General features: G+C 46.1%; 1 protein-coding gene across 1 annotated transcript in view; it reads left to right on the top strand.

Annotated features, from left to right (window-relative positions):
* LOC106584711 (potassium/sodium hyperpolarization-activated cyclic nucleotide-gated channel 4-like) overlaps positions 1–22,032 on the top strand; it is a 48,006-nt gene that overhangs the window by 5,049 nt on the left and 20,925 nt on the right. The window contains exons 2-3 of the mRNA XM_014170228.3: positions 15,629–16,052; positions 20,818–20,979. Of these exons, the coding sequence (XP_014025703.1) occupies positions 15,629–16,052; positions 20,818–20,979 (586 nt within the window). The remainder of the gene's footprint in view (positions 1–15,628; positions 16,053–20,817; positions 20,980–22,032) is intronic.

Genomic DNA, 22,032 nt, shown 5'->3' with positions numbered 1-22,032 from the left:
ATCAACAGCATCCTCCCGGATGCACTAGACCCACTCCAATTTGCATACCGCCCCAACAGATCCACAGATGATGCAATCTCAATCGCACTCCACACTGCCCTTTCCCACCTGGGCAGAAGGGACACCAATGTGAGAATGCTGTTCATTGACTACAGCTCAGTGTTCAACACCATAGTACCCTCAAAGCTCATCACTAAGCTAAGGATCCTGGGACTAAACCCCTCCCTCTGCAACTGGATCCTGGACTTCCTGACAGGCCGCCCCCAGGTGGTAAGGGGTGCATGCTTAGTCCCCATCTGTACTCCCTGTTCACCCACGACTGCGTGGCCAAACACGACTCCAACACCATCATTAAGTTTGCTGATGACACAATAGTGGTAGGCCTAATCACCGACAACGATGAGACAGGGAGGAGGTCAGAGACCTGTCCGTGTGGTGCCAGGACAACAACCTCTCCCTCAATGTGAGCAAAACAAAGGAGATGATTGTGGACTACAGGAAAAGGCGGGCCGAACAGGCCCCCATTAACATTGACAGGGTTGTAGTGGAGCGGGTCGAGAGTTTCAAGTTCCTTGGTGTCCACATCACCAACAAACTATCATGGTCCAAACACACCAAGACAGTCATGAAGAGGGCACGAATACACCGTTTCCCCCTCAGGACACTGAAAAGATTTGGGTCCCCAGATCCTCAAAGAGTTCCACAGCTGCACCATCAAGAGCATCCTGACCGGTTGCATCACCCCCTGGTATGGTAACTGCTCGGCATCTGACCGTCAGGCGCTACAGAGGGTAGTGCGTACGGTCCAGTACATCACTGGGGCCAAGCTTCCTTCCATCCAGGACCCCTATACAAGGTGGTTTCAGAGGAAAGCCCCAAAAATTGTCAAAGACTCCAGTCACCCAAGTCATAGACTGTTTTCTCTGCGGTACCGGAGCGCCAAGTCTAGGATCAAAAGGCTCCTTAACAGCTTCTACCCACAAAGCCATAAGACTGCTGAACAATTAACCAAATGGCCACCGGACTATTACATTGACCCCCCTCCATTAGTTTTTTTACACTGCTGCTACTCACAGTTAATTATCTATGCATAGTCACTTCACCCCTACCTACATGTACATATTACCTCAACTAACCTGTACCCCCACACACTGACACGTTACCGGTACCCCCTGTATGTAGCCCCGTTATTATGTTATTGTGTTACTTTTTATTATTTTTTTACTTTAGTTTATTTGGTAAATGTGGTTAAAGTAAAACCTTACCACTGCTGTCTCAGGATGGAAGGGTAATTAGGGTAGTTAGGGGGTTAAAGTAAAACCTTACCACTGCTGTCTCAGGATGGAAGGGTAATTAGGGTAGTTAGGGGGTTAAAGTAAAACCTTACCACTGCTGTCTCAGGATGGAAGGGTAATTAGGGTAGTTAGGGGGTTAAAGTAAAACCTTACCACTGCTGTCTCAGGATGGAAGGGTAATTAGGGTAGTTAGGGGGTTAAAGTAAAACCTTACCACTGCTGTCTCAGGATGGAAGGGTAATTGGGGTAGTTAGGGGGTTAAAGTAAAACCTTACCACTGCTGTCTCAGGATGGAAGGGTAATTAGGGTAGTTAGGGGGTTAAAGTAAAACCTTACCACTGCTGTATCAGGATGGAAGGGTAATTGGGGTAGTTAGGGGGTTAAAGTAAAACCTTACCACTGCTGTCTCAGGATGGAGTTAGTTAGTGACATCATGATGATGAAGCTAGTGTGGACGTTGCTTCTGTAAATAACTGTGAGTGACGATAATCTAAAGACTATTTGAAATACTGTTATTGTGGAACTACTTCGTTTCTTATATGATTATGCTTTTTGAATTTAGGAAAAAGTCATTTAGATCATTTCCACTGTGTACAATATTCCAATGCAAAGATTTAGGTCTCAGCCTCAGTTTAATTTGTGCATATCTAGGCTAACTGATTGATTTATGGCATGAACCTTCCACACACTTCTAGCTGGGTCAATCCACACAGATAGACAGCAGAACCAGACCATCTGGCTGGGTCAATCCACACAGATAGACAGCAGAACCAGACCATCTGGCTGGGTCAATCCACACAGATAGACAGCAGAACCAGATCAGCAGATCAACATATCTCGTTCTAGAGATTGGTATTGGTATAGAGGGGCACCGTTGATTTTCCTAGTGCAAAAACAATGTGTTTATAATGCACATTGTTGAAGAAAAGTTTCAAATGAAATAACACTGCCAAATTACAATTAGGCTTATGGTAAATGTTGTACATGTCGCCCTGCAAGGTACTTTAAAGGGCTTTTCACACTACTTAACTGAGTTGAGCCAAAACAAGCTGTACTGAGCTGGTCTGGTTACACATCCACCGTAGTTGCTGGATCGGTGCTTCAAAGGATCGTGTGAAAAGAACATATCTGAGCCATGACAGAGAGCCATGGTTGCACACGTTGAACTGTTAACATTACTGACCTGGTTGCCGATCAGCCTTTTGAGCTTCCTTTCTATAGGTGGGGTCCTGCTACTAGGCAACCAGACTGAATGAATGTGGGCTGTGGAGCTTAGATCCCTCTCTGTCTCTGTTCTGTCTGCTCTGCCAACTAGTAGAGAACATTACAGATAAGTATCCATAACAGTTATGATCCCTTTCTGTTCTGATTGATCTAAGCTTCTTTTCATCTATTTTAAATCACTTTTTCCCCCCACTTTGCCCTGGAACTCTTCTCTCGGCCTCTCCTGTACTCTCTGACCTCTCTCCACCTGACCCAACTAAACATCAACCCCCCGGGACAAGGAGAGAGAGAGAGACGTACTGAAAGCATCAGATAAATAAGTTGTAGGTTTGATTTCTGTGTGGACCACAAGGTTTTAGGTTTGATTCCTGTGTGAACCACAAGGTTTTAGGTTTGATTCCTGTGTGGACCACAAGGTGTCCAAAAGGGCTAGTGGTTCTAGCTGGGCAGTAGGTGGATGTGGATTGTCCAACAGGGCTAATGGCAGTAAAGTACTGTCTGTTTTTTGGGCCGGCCGACCAGCTGTTCATCCCTGTTCTGTAACCGTGGCAGACAGACAGCAGTCAGCAACAGCAGAGGGACGTGTGCAGCAGAGCCAGAGCAGAGAGGTTAAAGGTTAAAGGGGCAATCCGGGATTCGGATCTCAATTCTTTTCACTTTCAAATTAATTATAAATAGCCATTGATTGTTGAAGAATAGAACTTATAAATGCCTCATGAGCTTTAGTTTAACGGTCGTACACCATCAGAACCCATATTATAAACGTGTTTTACGTCATTGTTTGTAAACACTGTATAGCTTCAAAACATGGTTGAAAACTATATGGTCGGTCCATGCATCCATAGCTTTGACTGTCTATGAATTTGAGAGTGAGCCCAATCACTCAGCTATTTACTAAAACAAGTTGCGGTGCCGGGCTGACCAGTCTGTTGTTTTTCAATCCCAGAATGCCTCATTAATGCTAACAACTGTAACATCTGGCTGGTGAGGGCAGACTCCTGGAGAGGACATGGATTCCTGAGAGATAACGCTGGGATTTATCCACCAGAGAAGGGAAAGAGCAATTAGGACCAGTGTGTCACAGCACTGCAGAGAGAGAGAGAGAGAGAGGGCAGAGAGGGGGAGAGAGAGGGTGAGAGAGAGAAAGAGAGAGAGAGAGGGATATGAACAGAGAGAGAGAGGGGAAGACAGGGATAGAGGCAGAGAGGCAGAGAGGGAGAGAGAGAGAGAGAGGGATATGAACAGAGAGAGATGGGAAGAGAGGGGGAGAGGCAGAGAGGCAGAGAGGGAGAGGCAGAGAAAGAGAGAGAGGGATATGAAAAGAGAGCGAGGGGGAGAGGCAGAGAGGTAGATTCAGAGAGAGAGAGAGGCAGAGAAAGAGAGAGAGGGATATGAAAAGAGAGAGAGGGGGAGAGGCAGAGAGGCAGATTCAGAGAGAGAGAGAGATGGAGAGAAAGAGAGAGAGAGAGGGAGGGATATGAAAAGAGAGAGAGGGGGAGAGGCAGAGAGTTAGATTCAGAGAGAGATAAAGAGAGAGGGAGGGATATGAAAAGAGAGAGGGGGAGAGGCAGAGAGGTAGATTCAGAGAGAGAAAGATGGAGAGAAAGAGAGAGAGCAACAGGCAGATGAGCAGAGAGAGAGAGGGATGGAGAGAGAGGGATGGAGAGAGAGAGTGGGATGAGAGAGAGAGTAGGATGGAGAGCGTGTGGGATGGAGAGAGAGTGGGATGGAGAGAGAGAGAGGGATGGAGAGAGAGAGAGTGGGATGGAGAGAGAGAGAGGGATGGAGAGAGAGAGAGTGGGATGGAGAGAGAGAGGGATAGAGAGAAAGAGAGTGGGATGAGAGCGAGAGAGTGGGATGGAGAGAGAGGAGAGAGAGTGTGGGATGGAGAGAGAGAGTCGGATGGAGAGAGAGAGAGAGATGGAGAGAGAGTAGGATGAGAGAGAGAGAGTGGGATGGAGAGAGAGGAGAGAGAGAGTGGGATGGAGAGAGAGGAGAGAGAGAGTGGGATGGAGAGAGAGGAGAGAGAGTGTGGGATGGAGAGAGAGAGTCGGATGGAGAGAGAGAGTCGGATGGAGAGAGAGGAGAGAGTGTGGGATGGAGAGAGAGGAGAGAGTGGGATGGAGAGGGATGGAGAGAGAGAGTGGGATGGAGAGAGAGAGAGATGGATGGAGAGAGAGAAGGATGGAGAGAGAGAGGGATGGAGAGAGAGAGAGGGATGGAGAGAGAGAGAGATGGATGGAGAGAGAGAGGGATGGAGAGAGAGGGATGGAGAGAGAGAGAGAGAGAGGGATGGAGAGAGAGAGAGGGATGGAGAGAGAGAGAGAGGGATGGAGAGAGAGTGAGAGGGATGGAGAGAGAGAGAGGGATGGAGAGAGAGAGAGGGATGGAGAGAGAGAGGGATGGAGAGAGAGAGAGGGATGGCAGATGAACAGTTTGCTAGTAGAATGTAAATGCGTTGTTTAGCAGAGGAACAACAGAGATGATAGCAACAAATGGTCCCCTCCCTTCCCCTCCCTACCCTGCCATCAAAGTGTTGTTATTTTAGGCGAGCTGTTCTGTTCTCATGTCATGTCAGTGACTACAGTAGATGTCAACTGCACTATAGTTGTATTATAGACTAGCTATGTACTGTATAGTGCCTTGCAAAAGTATTCACCCCCCTTGGCGTTTTTCTTATTTTGTTGCATTACAACCTGTAATTTAAATGGATTTTTATTTTTATTTCATGTAATGGACATACACAAAATAGTCCAAATTGGTGAAGTGAAAAGAAAAAAATTACTTGTTTCAAAAAATTCTACAAAAAAAAAAAAACGGAAAAGTGGTCCATGCAAATCAGCAGATCAAATACTTTTATCCCCCACTGTATGTATTCACCCCCTTTGCTATAAAGCCCCTAAATAAGATCTGGTGCAACCAATTACCTTCAGAAGTCACATAATTAGCTAAATAAAGTCCACCTGTGTGCAATCTAAGTGTCACATGATCTGTCACATGATCTCAGTATATATACAGCTGTTCTGAAAGGCCCCAGAGTCTGCAACACCACTAAGCAAGGGGCACCACCAAGCAAGCGGCACCATGAAGACCAAGGAGCTCTCCAAACAGGTCAGGGACAAAGTTGTGGAGAAGTACAGATCAGGGTTGGGTTATGAAAAATATCAGAAACTTTGAACATCCAACGGAGCACCATTAAATCCATTATTAAAAAATGGAAAGAATATTTTTTTTTTTACATTTAGCGGACGCTCTTATCCAGAGCGACTTACAAATTGGGCATCACAACAAACCTGCCAAGAGATGACCGCCCACCAAAACTCACAGACCAGGCAAGGAGGGCATTAATCAGAGAGGCAACAAAGAGACCAAAAGACAACCTTGAAGGAGCTGCAAAGCTCCACAGCGGAGATTGGAGTATCTGTACATAGGACCACTTTAAGCCATACACTCCACAGAGCTGGGCTTTACGGAAGAGTGGCCAGAAAAAAGCCATTGCTTAAATAAAAAAATAAGCAAACATGTTTGGTGATCGCCAAAAGGCATGTGGGAGACTCCCCAAACATATGGAAGAAGGTTCTCTGGTCAGATGAGACAAAAATGTAGCTTTTTGGCCATCAAGGAAAACGCAATGTCTGGCGCAAACCCAACACCTCTCATCACCCCGAGAACACCATCCCCACAGTGAAGCATGGTAGTGGCAGCATCATGCTGTGGGGATGTTTTTCATCGGCAGGGACTGGGAAACTGGTGAGAATTGAAGAAATGATGGATGGCGCTAAATACAGGGAAATTCTTGAGGGAAACCTGTTTCAGTCTTCTAGAGATTTGAGACTGGGATGGAGGTTCACCTTCCAACAGGACAATGACCCTAAGCATACTGTTAAAGCAACACTCGAGTGGTTTAAGGGGAAACATTTAAATGTATTGGAATGGCCTAGTCAAAACCCAGACCTCAATCCAATTGAGAATCTGTGGTATGACTTAAAGATTGCTGTACACCAGCGGAACCCATCCAGCTTGAAGGAGCTGGAGCAGTTTTGCCTTGAAGAATGGGCAAAAATCCCAGTGGCTAGATGTGCCAAGCTTATAGAGACATACCCCGAGAGACTTGCAGCTGTAATTGCTTCAAAAGGTGGCTCTACAAAGTATTGACTTTGGGGGGGAATAGTTATGCACGCTCAAGTTTTCTGTTTTATTGTCTTATTTCTTGTTTGTTTCACAATAAAAAATATTTTGTATCTTCAAAGTGGTAGGCATGATGTGTGAATCAAGTGAAACAAACCCCCAAAAAGCTATTTTAATTCCAGGTTGTAAGGCAACCAAATAGGAAAAATTCCAGGGGGAGTGAAAACTTTTGCAAGCCACTGTATGTGGTCCTGTGTCAATGTATTACTATAGAATGAATGGACTGGAATTCTCCTCAGGGCTTCTGTACCATGTCTTCTTCTCTACCACTGTGCGTTTATTTACTGTATTTGTATTGTATTTACTATGGATCCCCATTAGTTCCTGTTGCCAAGGCAGCAGGTACTCTTCCTGGTGTTTATTATGGATCCCCATTAGTTCCTGTTGCCAAGGCAGCAGCTACTCTTCCTGGGGTTTATTATAGATCCCCATTAGTTCCTGTTGCCAAGGCAGCAGCTACTCTTCCTGGGGTTTATTATAGATCCCCATTAGTTCCTGTCAAGGCAGCAGCTACTCTTCCTGGGGTTTATTATGGATCCCCATTAGTTCCTGCCAAGGCAGCAGCTACTCTTCCTGGGGTTTATTATGGATCCCCATTAGTTCCTGCCAAGGCAGCAGCTACTCTTCCTGGGGTTTATTATAGATCCCCATTAGTTCCTGTTGCCAAGGCAGCAGCTACTCTTCCTGGGGTTTATTATAGATCCCCATTAGTTCCTGCCAAGGCAGCAGCTACTCTTCCTGGGGTTTATTATGGATCCCCATTAGTTCCTGTCAAGGCAGCAGCTACTCTTCCTGGGGTTTATTATGGATCCCCATTAGTTCCTGCCAAGGCAACAGCTACTCTTCCTGGGGTTTATTATGGATCCCCATTTAGTTCCTGTTGCCAAGGCAACAGCTACTCTTCCTGGGGTTTATTATGGATCCCCATTAGTTCCTGCCAAGGCAACAGCTGCTCTTCCTGGGGTTTATTATAGATCTCCATTAGTTCCTGTTGCCAAGGCAGCAGCTACTCTTCCTGGGGTTTATTATAGATCCCCATTAGTTCCTGTCAAGGCAGCAGCTACTCTTCCTGGGGTTTATTATGGATCCCCATTAGTTCCTGTCAAGGCAGCAGCTTCTCTTCCTGGGGTTTATTATGGATCTCCGTTAGTTCCTGCCAAGGCAGCAGCTTCTCTTCCTGGGGGTCCAAACACAATAAGGCATCATACATAATTACACCACTCCATATCTACAATAAAAAATGTGAAATACAACAATATTACAATGTACATGTGTGTAGAGTGTGTCTCTCTTCACGGTCCCTGCTGTTCCATAAGGTGTATTTTTATGCGTTTTTTAAATCGGATTCTACTTCTTGCATCAGTTACCTGATGTGGAATAGAGTTCCATGTAGTCATGGCTCTATGTAGTTCTAACATAACAGCTCCCACAAGCTTCTAATTATCCATTTATTTCAGCCACAACCATCAGTCATTTGTGTAAGTGGTGTATATTTTGAGTGCCCTATACGCATGCTGAAAGTCAGTTGTTCATTTGTTTACTGTGAAACAGCATTGTATCACGTCAGTTTTCCCATAAGTTTACTAAGGGTTGGTAACAGGCTGATTGGTCGACTGTTAAAGCAAGTCAAGAATAGAGTTCCTTGTAAAGAATGTGGAATAGTGCTTTGCTATTCTTAGGTAGCAGAATGACTTTAGCTTCCCTCCAGGCCAGAGGGAACACACTTTCCTGTAGACTTAGATTGAAGAGATGGCCAATAGGAGTGGTAATATTGTCCGCTATCATCCTCAGTCATTTTCCTTACAACTTGTCAGATCCAGGTGGCTTGTCATTGTTGATAGACAATCATTTATTCACCTCTTCCACACTCTACGGAATTCAGTGCTTGTTTTTCATAACTTGGTCAGTTATAAATGGATGTGTAGGTTCAGAATTTGTGAAAAATGAAAGAATATATATATATTAAGGTAGTTGGTAATATCAGTGGGTTTTGTGATGAATGAGCCATCTGATTCAATGAAGGATGGAGCTGAGTTTGCCTTTTTGCCCATAATGTAATTTAAGGTACTCCAAAGCTTTTTGCTGTCATTCTTTATATAATGTATCTTTGTTTCATAGGACAGTTTCTTCTTATTTTTGTTTAGTTTAGTCACATGATTTCTCAATTTACTGTACGTTTGCCAATCGGATGTGCAGCCAGACTTATTTGCCATTCCTTTTGCCTCATCCCTCTCAACCATACAATTTTTCAATTCCTCATCAATCCACAGGGATTTAACAGTTTTTATAGTAATTTTCTTAATGGGTGCATGCTTATTAGTAACTGGAATAAGCATTGTCATGTGTCAAGTGCAGTGTCTGGTTGCTCCCCATTACACACTACAGACCAGCAAATATTGTTTACATCAACAACATATGAATCACTACAAAACTTATTGTATGACCTCTTATACACTATATTAGGCCCAGCCTTTGGAACTTTGGTTTTCCTAGATATGGATACTATATTATGATCACTACATCTGATGGATGTGGATACTGCTTGATCAATACATGTGGATGATTTCATTCATGTGCTGTTTGTAACTACCCTGGTAGTTTGCAGGTAGGTTTACTGAAACTCAGGTTGCAGGCACTGGTTACAGTTTGAAGCTTTTTCTTCAGTGGACAGCTTGAAGAAAGCCAGTCAATATTTAAGTCACACAGAAAATATACTTCTCACATACATTATCAAGCGTTTCACACATATTATCCAGATACTGACTGTTAGCACTTGGTGGTCTATAGCAGCTTCCCACCAGAATGGGCTTTAGGGGAGGCAGATGAACCTGCAGCCATAGTACATTTTGAATGAGTAGCAGGACAGGAAAATCTTCCAATTCACACACGTATGGGGCGGCAGGTAGCCTAGTGGTTAGAGCGTTGGACTAGTAACCGAAAAGTTGCAAGATCGACTCCCCGAGCTGACAAGGTAAAATCGTTCTGCCCCTGAACAAGGCAGTTAACCCACTGTTCCTAGGCCATCATTGAAGATAAGAATTTGTTCTTAACTGACTTGCCTAGTTAAATAAAGGTTACATATATATAGTATCTCACAAAAGTGAGTACACCCCTCAAATATTTGAGTATATCTTTTCATGTGACAACACTGAAGAAATGACACTTTGCTACAATGTAAAGTAGTGAGTGTACAGCTTGTATAACAGTGTAAATTTGCTGTCCCCCTCAAAGTAACACAACACACAGCCATTAATGTCTAAACCGCTGGCTACAAAAGTGAGTACACCCCTAAGTGAAAATATCCAAATTGGGCCCAATTAGCCATTTTCCCTCCCCGGTGTCATGTGACTCGTTAGTGTTACAAGGTCTCAGGTGTGAATGGGGAGCAGGTGTGTTAAATTTGGTGTCATCGCTCTCACACTCCCTCATACTGACTGGTCACTGGAAGTTCAACATGGCACCTCATGGCAAAGAACTCTCTGAGGATCTGAAAAAAAGAATTGTTGCTCTACATAAAGATGGCCTGGGCTATAAGAAGATTGCCAAGACCCTGAAACTGAGCTGCAGCACGGTGGCCAAGACCATACAGTGGTTTAACAGGACAGGTTCCACTCAGAACAGGCCTCGCCATGGTCGACCAATGAAGTTGAGTACACCTGCTCAGTGTCATATCCAGAGGTTGTCTTTGGGAAATAGACGTATGAGTGCTGCCAGCATTGCGTCAGAGGTTGAAGGGGTGGGGGGGGGTCAGCCTGTCAGTGCTCAGACCATACGCCGCACACTGCATCAAATTGGTCTGCATGGCTGTCGTCCCAGAAGGAAGCCTCTTCTAAAGATGATGCACAAGAAAGTCCGCAAGCAGTTTGCTGAAGACAAGCAGACTAAGGACATGGATTACTGGAACCATGTCCTGTGGTCTGATGAGACCAAGATAAACTTATTTGGTTCAGATGGTGTCAAGCGTGTGTGGCGGCAACCAGGTGAGGAGTACAAAGACAAGTGTGTCTTGCCTACAGTCAAGCATGGTGGTGGGAGTGTCATGGTCTGGGGCTGCATGAGTGCTGCCGGCACTGGGGAGCTACAGTTCATTGAGGGAACCATGAATGCCAACAGGTACTGCGACATACTGAAGCAGAGCATGATCCCCTCCCTTCGGAGACTGGGCCGCAGGGCAGTCTTCCAACATGATAACGACCCCAAACACACCTCCAAGACGACCACTGCCTTGCTAAAGAAGCTGAGGGTAAAGGTGATGGACTGGCCAAGCATGTCTCCAGACCTAAACCCTATTGAGCATCTGTGGGGCATCCTCAAACGGAAGGTGGAGGAGTGCTAGGTCTCTAACACCCACCAGCTCCGTGATGTCATCATGGAGGAGTGGAAGAGGACTTCAGTGGCAACCTGTGAAGCTCTGGTGAACTCCATGCTCAAGAGGGTTAAGGCAGTGCTGGAAAATGATGGTGGCCACACAATATATTGACACTTTGGGCCCAATTTGGATATTTTCACTTAGGGGTGTACTCACTTTAGTTGCCAGCGGTTTAGACATTAATGGCTGTGTGTTGTGTTACTTTGAGAGGGACAGCAAATTTACACTGTTATGTAGCAAAGTGTCATTTCTTCAGTGTTGTCACATGAAAAGATATACTCAAATATTTACAAAAATGTGAGGGGTGTACTCACTTTTGTGAGATACTGTATATATTTTTAAATCAAGAGAACATCCCTGGTCATCCCTACTGCCTCTGATCTGGAGGACTCACTAAACAGAGAACATCCCTGGTCATCCCTACTGCCTCTGATCTGGCGGACTCACTAAACAGAGAACATCCCTGGTCATCCCTACTGCCTCTGATCTGGAGGACTCACTAAACAGAGAACATCCCTGGTCATCCCTACTGCCTCTGATCTGGCGGACTCACTAAACAGAGAACATCCCTGGTCATCCCTACTGCCTCTGATCTGGAGGACTCACTAAACAGAGAACATCCCTGGTCATCCCTACTGCCTCTGATCTGACGGACTCACTAAACAGAGAACATCCCTGGTCATCCCTACTGCCTCTGATCTGACGGACTCACTAAACAGAGAACATCCCTGGTCATCCCTACTGCCTCTGATCTGGCGGACTCACTAAACAGAGGTCATCCCTACTGCCTCTGATCTGACGGACTCACTAAACAGAGAACATCCCTGGTCATCCCTACTGCCTCTGATCTGGAGGACTCACTAAACAGAGAACATCCCTGGTCATCCCTACTGCCTCTGATCTGGAGGACTCACTAAACAGAGAACATCCCTGGTCATCCCTAGTGCCTCTGATCTGGAGGACTCACTAAACAGAGAACATCTCTGGTCATCCCTACTGCCTCTGATCTGGAGGACTCACTAAACAGAGAACATCCCTGGTCACCCCTACTGTCTCTGATCTGGAGGACTCACTAAACAGAGAACATCCCTGGTCATCCCTACTGCCTCTGATCTGGAGGACTCACTAAACAGAGAACATCCCTGGTCATCCCTAGTGCCTCTGATCTGACGGACTCACTAAACAGAGAACATCCCTGGTCATCCTACTGCCTCTGATCTGGAGGACTCACTAAACAGAGAACATCCCTGGTCATCTCTACTGCCTCTGATCTGGTAGACTCACTAAACAGAGAACATCCCTGGTCATCCCTAGTGCCTCTGATCTGGAGGACTCACTAAACAGAGAACATCCCTGGTCATCCCTACTGCCTCTGATCTGGCAGACTCACTAAACAGAGAACATCCCTGGTCATCCCTACTGCCTCTGATCTGGAGGACTCACTAAACAGAGAACATCCCTGGTCATCTCTACTGCCTCTGATCTGGAGGACTAACTAAACAGAGAACATCCCTGGTCATCCCTACTGCCTCTGATCTGGAGGACTCACTAAACATATGCTTTGTTTATAAATGATGTCTGAGTGTTGGAGTGTGACCCTGGCTATCCGTAAATCATTTAAAAAAAAAAAGACAATTGTGTGTTCTGGTTTGCTTAATATAAGGTATTTGAACTTATTTATGCTTTTACCTTTGATACTACAAAAAAGTATATTTTTGCAATTCCATTTACTTTGATAATTAAGTATATTTCAAACCAAATACTTTTCGACTTTTACTCAAGTAGTATTTTACTGGGTGACTTTCACTTTTACTTGAGTCATTTTCTATTAAGGTATCTATACTTTTACTCAAGTATGACAATTAGGTACTTTTTCCACCCCTGGATTTCATTAACTTTGTTTCTTAGGCTAATGTGGGCAATTTTTTTTTTGCGCTTTTCTGGGATCCCTGATTTTTTTTTATTTTCTTGCTTTGCTTGGAGGCATATCAGAGGTAGACATGACAGTATATTTGAGCTGATAGTGCAGGGTGAACTGCTCACATGGGCAACCTCATTTGTAAGAGATGCACAAATCTGATTAGAGACTGCTGGTGGTGACTGTCGGAAGATGTTTGGTATTGACGTAGATTCAAGGAATCGCAGGAGAACTCTATTTCAATTATTTTGCAGATTTACTACCTATTATACAGTATACAGTGTTAAAGTTACGATGCTGAACCTAGTATTTATCTTCAGGGATTCAGCACCATTGAAGTGGACAGCGACGTCATCAGCATTCTGAAGTTCAGCACCACGTGACAGTGGATAACGACCATCTGGTACAGCGAATCTGACGGTCGCTGTCCACTGTAATGTGGTGCTGAATTTTGGATTTCTGATTCCATCGCTGCCCACTTCAGCAGAGCTGAATCTCCAATCCCCGCTATTAAAGCTTTGTTTATTTTAGCCCCATCGGTTATTAAAATAACTTTTAATAAAATGGATGAACTAATGAATTAATCATATTTTCATGACTGGTGATCATCAGCATTAGAAAGTGAGATCCTATTTAGATGATATATTCTGCTCTTACACTGTGGTACAACCTATAGGGAGGTGGAAGCTGAACTTGGCTAATGCATCCTCATAGCACAGGTTCAGAATGCTGACCCTGCAGCCCTCTCTCTTTCTGTCTCTCTCTCTCGCTCTATTTCTCTCTGTCTCTCTCTTTCTGTCTCTCTCTCTCTCTCTCTCTCTTTCTCTCTGTCTCTCTCTCTCTGTCCCTCTCGCTGTCTCTCTCTCTCGCTCTCTTTCTGTCTCTCTGTCTGTCTGTCTGTCTGTCTGTCTGTCTGTCTGTCTGTCTGTCTGTCTGTCTGTCTGTCTGTCTGTCTGTCTGTCTGTCTCTCTCTCTCTCTCTGTCTCTCTGTCTGTCCCTCTCTCTCTGTCTCTCTCTCTCAATCTGTCTCTCTCGCTCTGTCTCTCATCATATTGGGCTGAGGGTGTATCAATCTCAGGTTAATTAGAACACAAGAATGGACTGGAATACACAACAAACACACATCTTGCACACAGCCTCATGAACACACACGCCACACAAATACACACACACCTCTGTGTTTTGGACTACTGCCTTCGGGTTACACACGTTCCAACCAGAATACATACATTTTAAAGGAGAGGTGTTCTGATGCAATCTAATGAAGTTAGCAGCTCTAACACCAACTCATTTTGGGGTACAACATGATCCAACAAAATAATACAATAGTATTAAACTTAGTCATTTTTCACAAATTACATTTTGTTGGCATATAGACAATGTTTAGACTCTCTCTGATTCATTGTTCTTTCCTGTCCTCTCTCAGCTTGTAAGATCTCTGTAGTTCCTCCCTGTCCCTCTCTTAGGTTCTAAGATCTCTGTTGTTCCTCCCTGTCCTCTCTTAGGTTCTAAGATCTCTGTAGTTCCTCCCTGTCCTCTCTTAGGTTCTAAGATCTCTGTAGTTCCTCCCTGTTCCTCTCTTAAATTCTAAGATCTCTGTAGTTCCTCCTTGTCCCTCTCTTAGGTTCTAAGATCTCTGTAGTTCCTCCCTGTTCCTCTCTTAGGTTCTAAGATCTCTGTAGTTCCTCCCTGTTCCTCTCTTAAATTCTAAGATCTCTGTAGTTCCTCCTTGTCCCTCTCTTAGGTTCTAAGATCTCTGTAGTTCCTCCCTGTTCCTCTCTTAGGTTCTAAGATCTCTGTTGTTCCTCCCTGTCCTCTCTTAGGTTCTAAGATCTCTGTAGTTCCTCCCTGTCCTCTCTTAGGTTCTAAGATCTCTGTGGTTCCTCCCTCTCCTCTCTTAGGTTCTAAGATCTCTGTAGTTCCTCCTTGTCTTCTCTTATGTTCTAAAATCTCTGTGTTTCCTCTCTGTTGGTTTCTCAGCTTCTATTGTTAAAGCTCTCTATTCTCTCTAGGTTCTACTGGGATCTTATCATGCTGTTCCTCATGGTGGGGAACCTCATCATCATCCCTGTTCTCTCCCAGGTTTAAACTCTCTGTGGTTCCTCCCTGTTCCTCTCTCTAGGTTCTACTTTTAAAGCTCTCTGTTCTCTCTATGTTCTACTGTTAAAGCTCTCTGTTCTCTCTAGGTTCTACTGTTAAAGCTCTCTGTTCTCTCTATGTTCTACTGTTAAAGCTCTCTGTTCTCTCTATGTTCTACTGTTAAAGCTCTCTGTTCTCTCTATGTTCTACTGTTAAAGCGCTCTGTTCTCTCTAGGTTCTACTGTTAAAGCTCTCTGTTCTCTCTATGTTCTACTGTTAAAGCTCTCTATTCTCTCTATGTTCTACTGTTAAAGCTCTCTGTTCTCTCTATGTTCTACTGTTAAAGCTCTCTGTTCTCTCTAGGTTCTACTGTTAAAGCTCTCTGTTCTCTCTAGGTTCTACTGTTAAAGCTCTCTGTTCTCTCTAGGTTCTACTGTTAAAGCTCTCTATTCTCTCTATGTTCTACTGTTAAAGCTCTCTGTTCTCTCTAGGTTCTACTGTTAAAGCTCTCTGTTCTCTCTAGGTTCTACTGTTAAAGTTCTCTGTTCTCTCTAGGTTCTACTGGGACCTGATAATGCTGTTCCTCATGGTGGGGAACCTCATCATCATACCTGTGGGCATCACCTTCTTCAAGGACGAGCACACTCCCCCCTGGATCGTCTTCAACGTCATCTCAGACACCTTGTTCCTCATCGACCTGGTCCTCAACTTCCGGACGGGCATCGTCAAGGAGGACAACACAGAGATCATCCTGGACCCACAGACCATCAAGATCAAGTATCTGAAGAGCTGGTTCATGGTGGACTTCATCTCCTCCATACCAGTAGATTACATCTTCCTCATCGTGGAGACCAGGATCGACTCAGACTTCTACAAGACGGCCCGGGCGCTGAGAATCGTGCGGTTTACGAAGATCTTGAGTTTGTTGAGGCTGCTCCGGCTGTCTAGGCTCATCAGATATATACATCAGTGGGAAGAGGTGAGAGAGACTTGGAGTAGGTAGGAGGTGGTAGGGGGTAGGGAGGTAGGATGTAGGGAGATAGGAGGTAAGGAGGTAGGGAGATGGGAGGTAGGGAGGAAGGAAGGAAGGGGTAGGGAGATCTGAGGAGGTAGGAGGAGGTAAGGGGTAGGGAGGTAGGATGTAGGGAGATAGGAGGTAGGAGAATTTCCTTTCATGAGAGGGTGAGACTCATAGTGTCCTTCCCATTTAATGGGAGGCTTGGGAGGCACCAGGAGGTAGGGCTTGGGAGGCTCCAGGAGGTAGGGCTTGGGAGACACCAGGAGGTAGAGCTTGGGAGACACCAGGAGGTAGGGCTTGGGAGACACCAGGAGGTAGGGCTTGGGAGACTCCAGGAGGTAGGGCTTGGGAGACACCAGGAGGTAGGGCTTGGGAGACACCAGGAGGTAGGGCTTGGGAGGCTCAAGGAGGTAGGGCTTGGGAGGCTCCAGTAGGTAGGGTAAGGGAGACACCAGGAGGTAGGACTTGGTAGAAACCAGGAGGTAGGGCTTGGGAGGCTCCAGGAGGTAGGGCTTCGGAGACACCAGGAGGTAGGGCTTGAGGGCAGGATTGGGATCAATTACATTTCAACTCAGTCAACTCTGGAAGTAAACTGACATTCCAAATTGAAGTTTACTAATTGAATGGACTGAATTGAAATAGAATTTACCCAACCCTGGACAGAAGGCATTGATCTGCTCTCTCATTCATTGTAGAGGCTGTACGATATAATATGATGAATCCCAGTCATAGTAACCACTTAACCATAGACCTACTGTAGTTTCAATGTGCTGCTTTACAATTTCAATTATATGATATGACATGTTATTGGTTCAGATATGAAATATTACTGGTTCAGATATGAAGTATTACTGGTTCAGATATGAAATATTACTGGTTCAGATATGGCATTTGCATAAAGTGTGGCATTTGCATAAAGTGCTGATTTTAGTAATTGAGGTGTAATTGACGAAGCATCCCATAACTCCATCCCATAACTCCATCCCCATTCCTCCATCCCATTCCTCCATCCCCTAACTCATCCCGTAACTCCATCCCGTAACTCCATCCCGTAACTCCATCCCTATTCCTCCATCCCATAACTCCATCCCCTAACTACATCCCCATTCCTCCATCCCCTAACTCATCCCGTAACTCCATCCCGTAACTCCATCCCGTAACTCCATCCCTATTCCTCCATCCCATAACTCCATCCCCTAACTACATCCCCATTCCTCCATCCCATAACTCCATCCCGTAACTCCATCCCCTAACTACATCCCCATTCCTCCATCCCATTCCTCCATCCCGTAACTCCATCCCATTCCTCCATCCCATAACTCCATCCCCTAACTACATCCCCATTCCTCCATCCCCTAACTCCATCCCCTAACTACATCCCCATTCCTCCATCCCCATTCCTCAATCCCGTAACTCCATCCCGTAACTACATCCCCATTCCTCCATCCCCATTCCTCCATCCTGTAACTCCATCCCCTAACTACATCCCCATTCCTCCATCCCGGAACTCCATCCCCATTCCTCCATTCCGTAACTCCATCCCATTCCTCCATCCCGTAACTCCATCCCATTCCTCCATTCCGTAACTCCATCCCCATTCCTCCATTCCGTAACTCCATCCCATTCCTCCATCCCGTAACTCCATCCCATTCCTCCATCCCCATTCCTCCATTCCGTAACTCCATCCCATTCCTCCATCCCGTAACTCCATCCCCATTCCTCCATCCCGTAACTACATCCCCTAACTCCATCCCCTAACTACATCCTCACTCCTCCATCCCCTAACTACATCCCCATTCCTCCATCCCCATTCCTCCATCCCATTCCTCCATCCCGTAACTCCATCCCATAACTACATCCCCTAACTACATCCCCATTCCTCCATCCCATTCCTCCATCCCGAAACTCCATCCCCTAACTACATCCCCATTCCTCCATCCCCATTCCTCCTTCCCATTCCTCCATCCCATAACTCCATCCCATAACTCCATCCCCTAACTACATCCCCATTCCTCCATACCCATTCCTCCATCCCGTAACTCCATCCCTTAACTACATCCCATTCCTCCATCCCCATTCCTCCATCCCCATTCCTCCATCCCGTAACTCCATCCCGTAACTCCATGCCCTAACTACATCCCCATTCCTCCATCCCCTAACTCCATCCCCTAACTACATCCCCTAACTCCATCCCGTAACTCCATCCCATTCCTCCACCCCGTAACTCCGTCCCATTCCTCCATCCCGTAACTCCATCCCCTAACTCCATCCCCATTCCTCCGTCCCGTAACTCCATCCCATTCCTCCATCCCGTAACTCCATCCCCTAACTCCATCCCCTAACTACATCCTCACTCCTCCATCCCCTAACTCCATCCCGTAGCTCCATCCTGTAACTCCATCCCCTAACTACATCCCCATTCCTCCATCCCGTAACTCCATCCCATTCCTCCATCCCGTAACTCCATGCCCTAACTACATCCCCATTCCTCCATCCCCTAACTCCATCCCCTAACTCCATCCCCTAACTCCATCCCGTAACTCCATCCCCATTCCTCCATCCCCATTTCTCCATCCCCTAACTCCATCCCCATTCCTCCATCCCCTAACTCCATCCCATTCCTCCATCCCGTAACTCCGTCCCCATTTCTCCATCCCATAACTCCATCCCCATTTCTCCATCCCGTAACTCCATCCCCATTCCTCCATCCCCATTCCTCCATCCCCTAACTCCATCCCCATTCCTCCATCCCCATTCCTCCATCCCCTAACTCCATCCCATTCCTCCATCCCGTAACTCCATCCCGTAACTCCATCCCCATTCCTCCATCCCCATTCCTCCATCCCCATTCCTTCATCCCGTAACTCCATCCCGTAACTCCATCCCCTAACTACATCCCCATTCCTCCATCCCATTCTTCCATCCCGTAACTCCATCCCATTACTCCATCCCGTAACTCCGTCCCCATTCCTCCGTCCCGTAACTCTGTCCCCATTTCTCCATCCCGTAACTCCATCCCCATTCCTCCATCCCCATTCCTCCATTCCCATTCCTCCATTCCCATTCCTCCATCCCGTAACTCCATCCCCATTCCTCCGTTCCTTAACTCCATCCCCATTCCTCCATCCCCTAACTCCATCCCCATTCCTTCATCCCGTAACTCCATCCCGTAACTCCATCCCCTAACTACATCCCCATTCCTCCATCCCATTCCTCCATCCCGTAACTCCATCCCATTACTCCATCCCGTAACTCCGTCCCCATTCCTCCGTCCCGTAACTCTGTCCCCATTCCTCCGTCCCGTAACTCCGTCCCCATTCCTCCGTCCCGTAACTCTGTCCCCATTCCTCCATCCCGTAACTCCATCCCATTCCTCCATCCCGTAACTCCATCCCCATTCCTCCATCCCCATTCCTCCATCCCGTAACTCCATCCCATTCCTCCATCCCCATTCCTCCATCCCGTAACTCCATCCCATTCCTCCATCCCCATTCCTCCGTCCCGTAACTCCGTCCCCATTCCTCCATCCCATAACTCCATCCCCATTCCTCCATCCCATAACTCCATCCCCATTCCTCCATCCCATAACTCCATCCCCATTCCTCCATCCTGTAACTCCATCCCATTCCTCCATCCCCATTCCTCCGTCCCGTAACTCCGTCCCCATTCCTCCATCCCATAACTCCATCCCCATTCCTCCATCCCATAACTCATCCCCATTCCTCCATCCCATAACTCCATCCCCATTCCTCCATCCCATAACTCCGTCCCCATTCCTCCATCCCATAACTCCATCCCCATTCCTCCATCCCATAACTCCATCCCCATTCCTCCATCCCATAACTCCATCCCCATTCCTCCGTCCCGTAACTCCATCCCATTCCTCCATCCCGTAACTCCAGTAGACATGGACTCAGATCCAATATACACACACATGCGTACGCACGTAAACGCACACACACTGAAAAGAGCCACCACACTCATTGTTGATATGACATAACCATGCATATTGCCCCTTTACTTTGCTGGCTGCAGAGAATAGGCTAGCAGTGTTCTCAGTGGGATCTTTTACCACTGTAAAGAGAGTATAATCCCCCCACACACACACACCCACACCCCCTCAGGACCATTAGTACATAGTGACGATAGTCCCAGATGACGATTACGTAAAAATAAATATCCGTTATAGTAGTGTTGCTGTGCTGTCTGGTCCGTCTGCTGGTCTGTGGTGGGAAGATTAACAACAATGTGATGTGGCCTGTGGGTACATAACATTGTATTTGTCCCATGCTTGGTAAACAACAGGTGTAGACTAACAGTGAAAGCCCTTCCAAACAATGCTGAGATCTTTTATTTAGAGAGAAATAATAACAGGAGGAATAAATAGACAATGAGTAACGGTAGCTTGGCCACATAGCCTGGGTACCAGTACAGACTACGGTCACATGGCCCCTTCTGCACCCCCTACTAATCTCACTACTAATCTCACTACTAATCTCACTACTAATCTCACTACTAATCCCACTACTAGCTAATTACATTGGAGGCACCAGCAGCACAATTGTCAAACTGACATTGTGCATTTGTTTAGTGTTAAGTAGTGTTTACACTGGCACAATAATACAGTACATATCTAGTTACTTAACTAGCTACAGGTCCTGTTAATGTTTGTTAATCCACATGGTGTGGAGGACAATTAAGTGTTTAACTCATTCTAATCTCCTAGATTTTCCATATGACTTATGACCTGGCCAGTGCCATGGTGAGGATTGTGAACCTGATTGCTATGATGCTGCTGCTGTGTCACTGGGATGGATGTCTGCAGTTCCTGGTTCCCATGCTGCAGGAATTCCCCTCTGACTGCTGGGTCACCAGGAACAAGATGGTGGTAAGTACACACACACACACACACACACACACACACACACACACACACACACACACACACTCACACTCACACTCACACACACGTACCAGTACCAGTACCAGTTCCTGGTCCCCATGCTACAGGACTTCCCCTCTGACTGCTGGGTCATCAAGATGGTGATCACTGTTCCAAACATTCAGTGTTCCAGAAGTCCAGTGTTCCAGAAGTCCAGTGTTCCAAACATCCAGTGTTCCAGAAGTCCAGTCTTCCAGAGGTCCAGTGTTCCAAACATCCAGTGTTCCAGTGTTCCAAACATCCAGTGTTCCAGATGTCCAGTGTTCCAAAAAATGCCAGTATTGCGGAAGTCCATTGTCCAAATGTCCAGTGTTCCAAATATCTAGTGCTCCAGACGTCCAGTGTTCCAGAAGTCCAGTGTTCCAGAAGTCCAGTGTTCCAAACATCCAGTGTTCCAGAAGTACAGTGTTCCAAACATCCAGTGTTCCAGAAGTACAGTGTTCCAAACATCTAGTGTTCCAGACGTCCAGTGTTCCAGAAGTCCAGTGTTCCAGAAGTCCAATGTTCCAAACATCCAGTGTTCCAGAAGTCCAGTGTTCCAAACATCCAGTGTTCCAGAAGTCCAGTGTTCCAAACATCCAGTGTTCCAAACATCCAGTGTTCCAGAAGTCCAGTGTTCCAGAAGTCCAGTGTTCCAGACGTTCAGTGTTCCAAACATCCAGTGTTCCAAACATCCAGTGTTCCAGAAGTCCAGTGTTCCAAACATCCAGTGTTCCAGAAGTCCAGTGTTCCAAACATCCAGTGTTCCAGGAGTCCAGTGTTCCAGGAGTCCAGTGTTCCAGGAGTCCAGTGTTCCAAACATCCAGTGTTCCAGACGTTCAGTGTTCCAAACATCCAGTGCTCCAGACATCCAGTGTTCCAAACATCCAGTGTTCCAGAAGTCCAGTGTTCCAAACATCCAGTGTTCCAGAAGTCCAGTGTTACAAACATCCAGTCTTCCAGAAGTCCAGTGTTCCAAACATCCAGTGTTCCAGAAGTCCAGTGTTCCAAACATCCAGT

This window comes from Salmo salar, chromosome 23, assembly GCF_965601325.2.
Source record: "Salmo salar chromosome 23, fSalSal1, whole genome shotgun sequence".
NCBI classification, from domain to species: Eukaryota; Metazoa; Chordata; class Actinopteri; order Salmoniformes; family Salmonidae; genus Salmo; species Salmo salar.
Note: the sequence above shows the minus strand (reverse complement) of the source record. Positions and strands in the feature narration are given on the sequence as shown.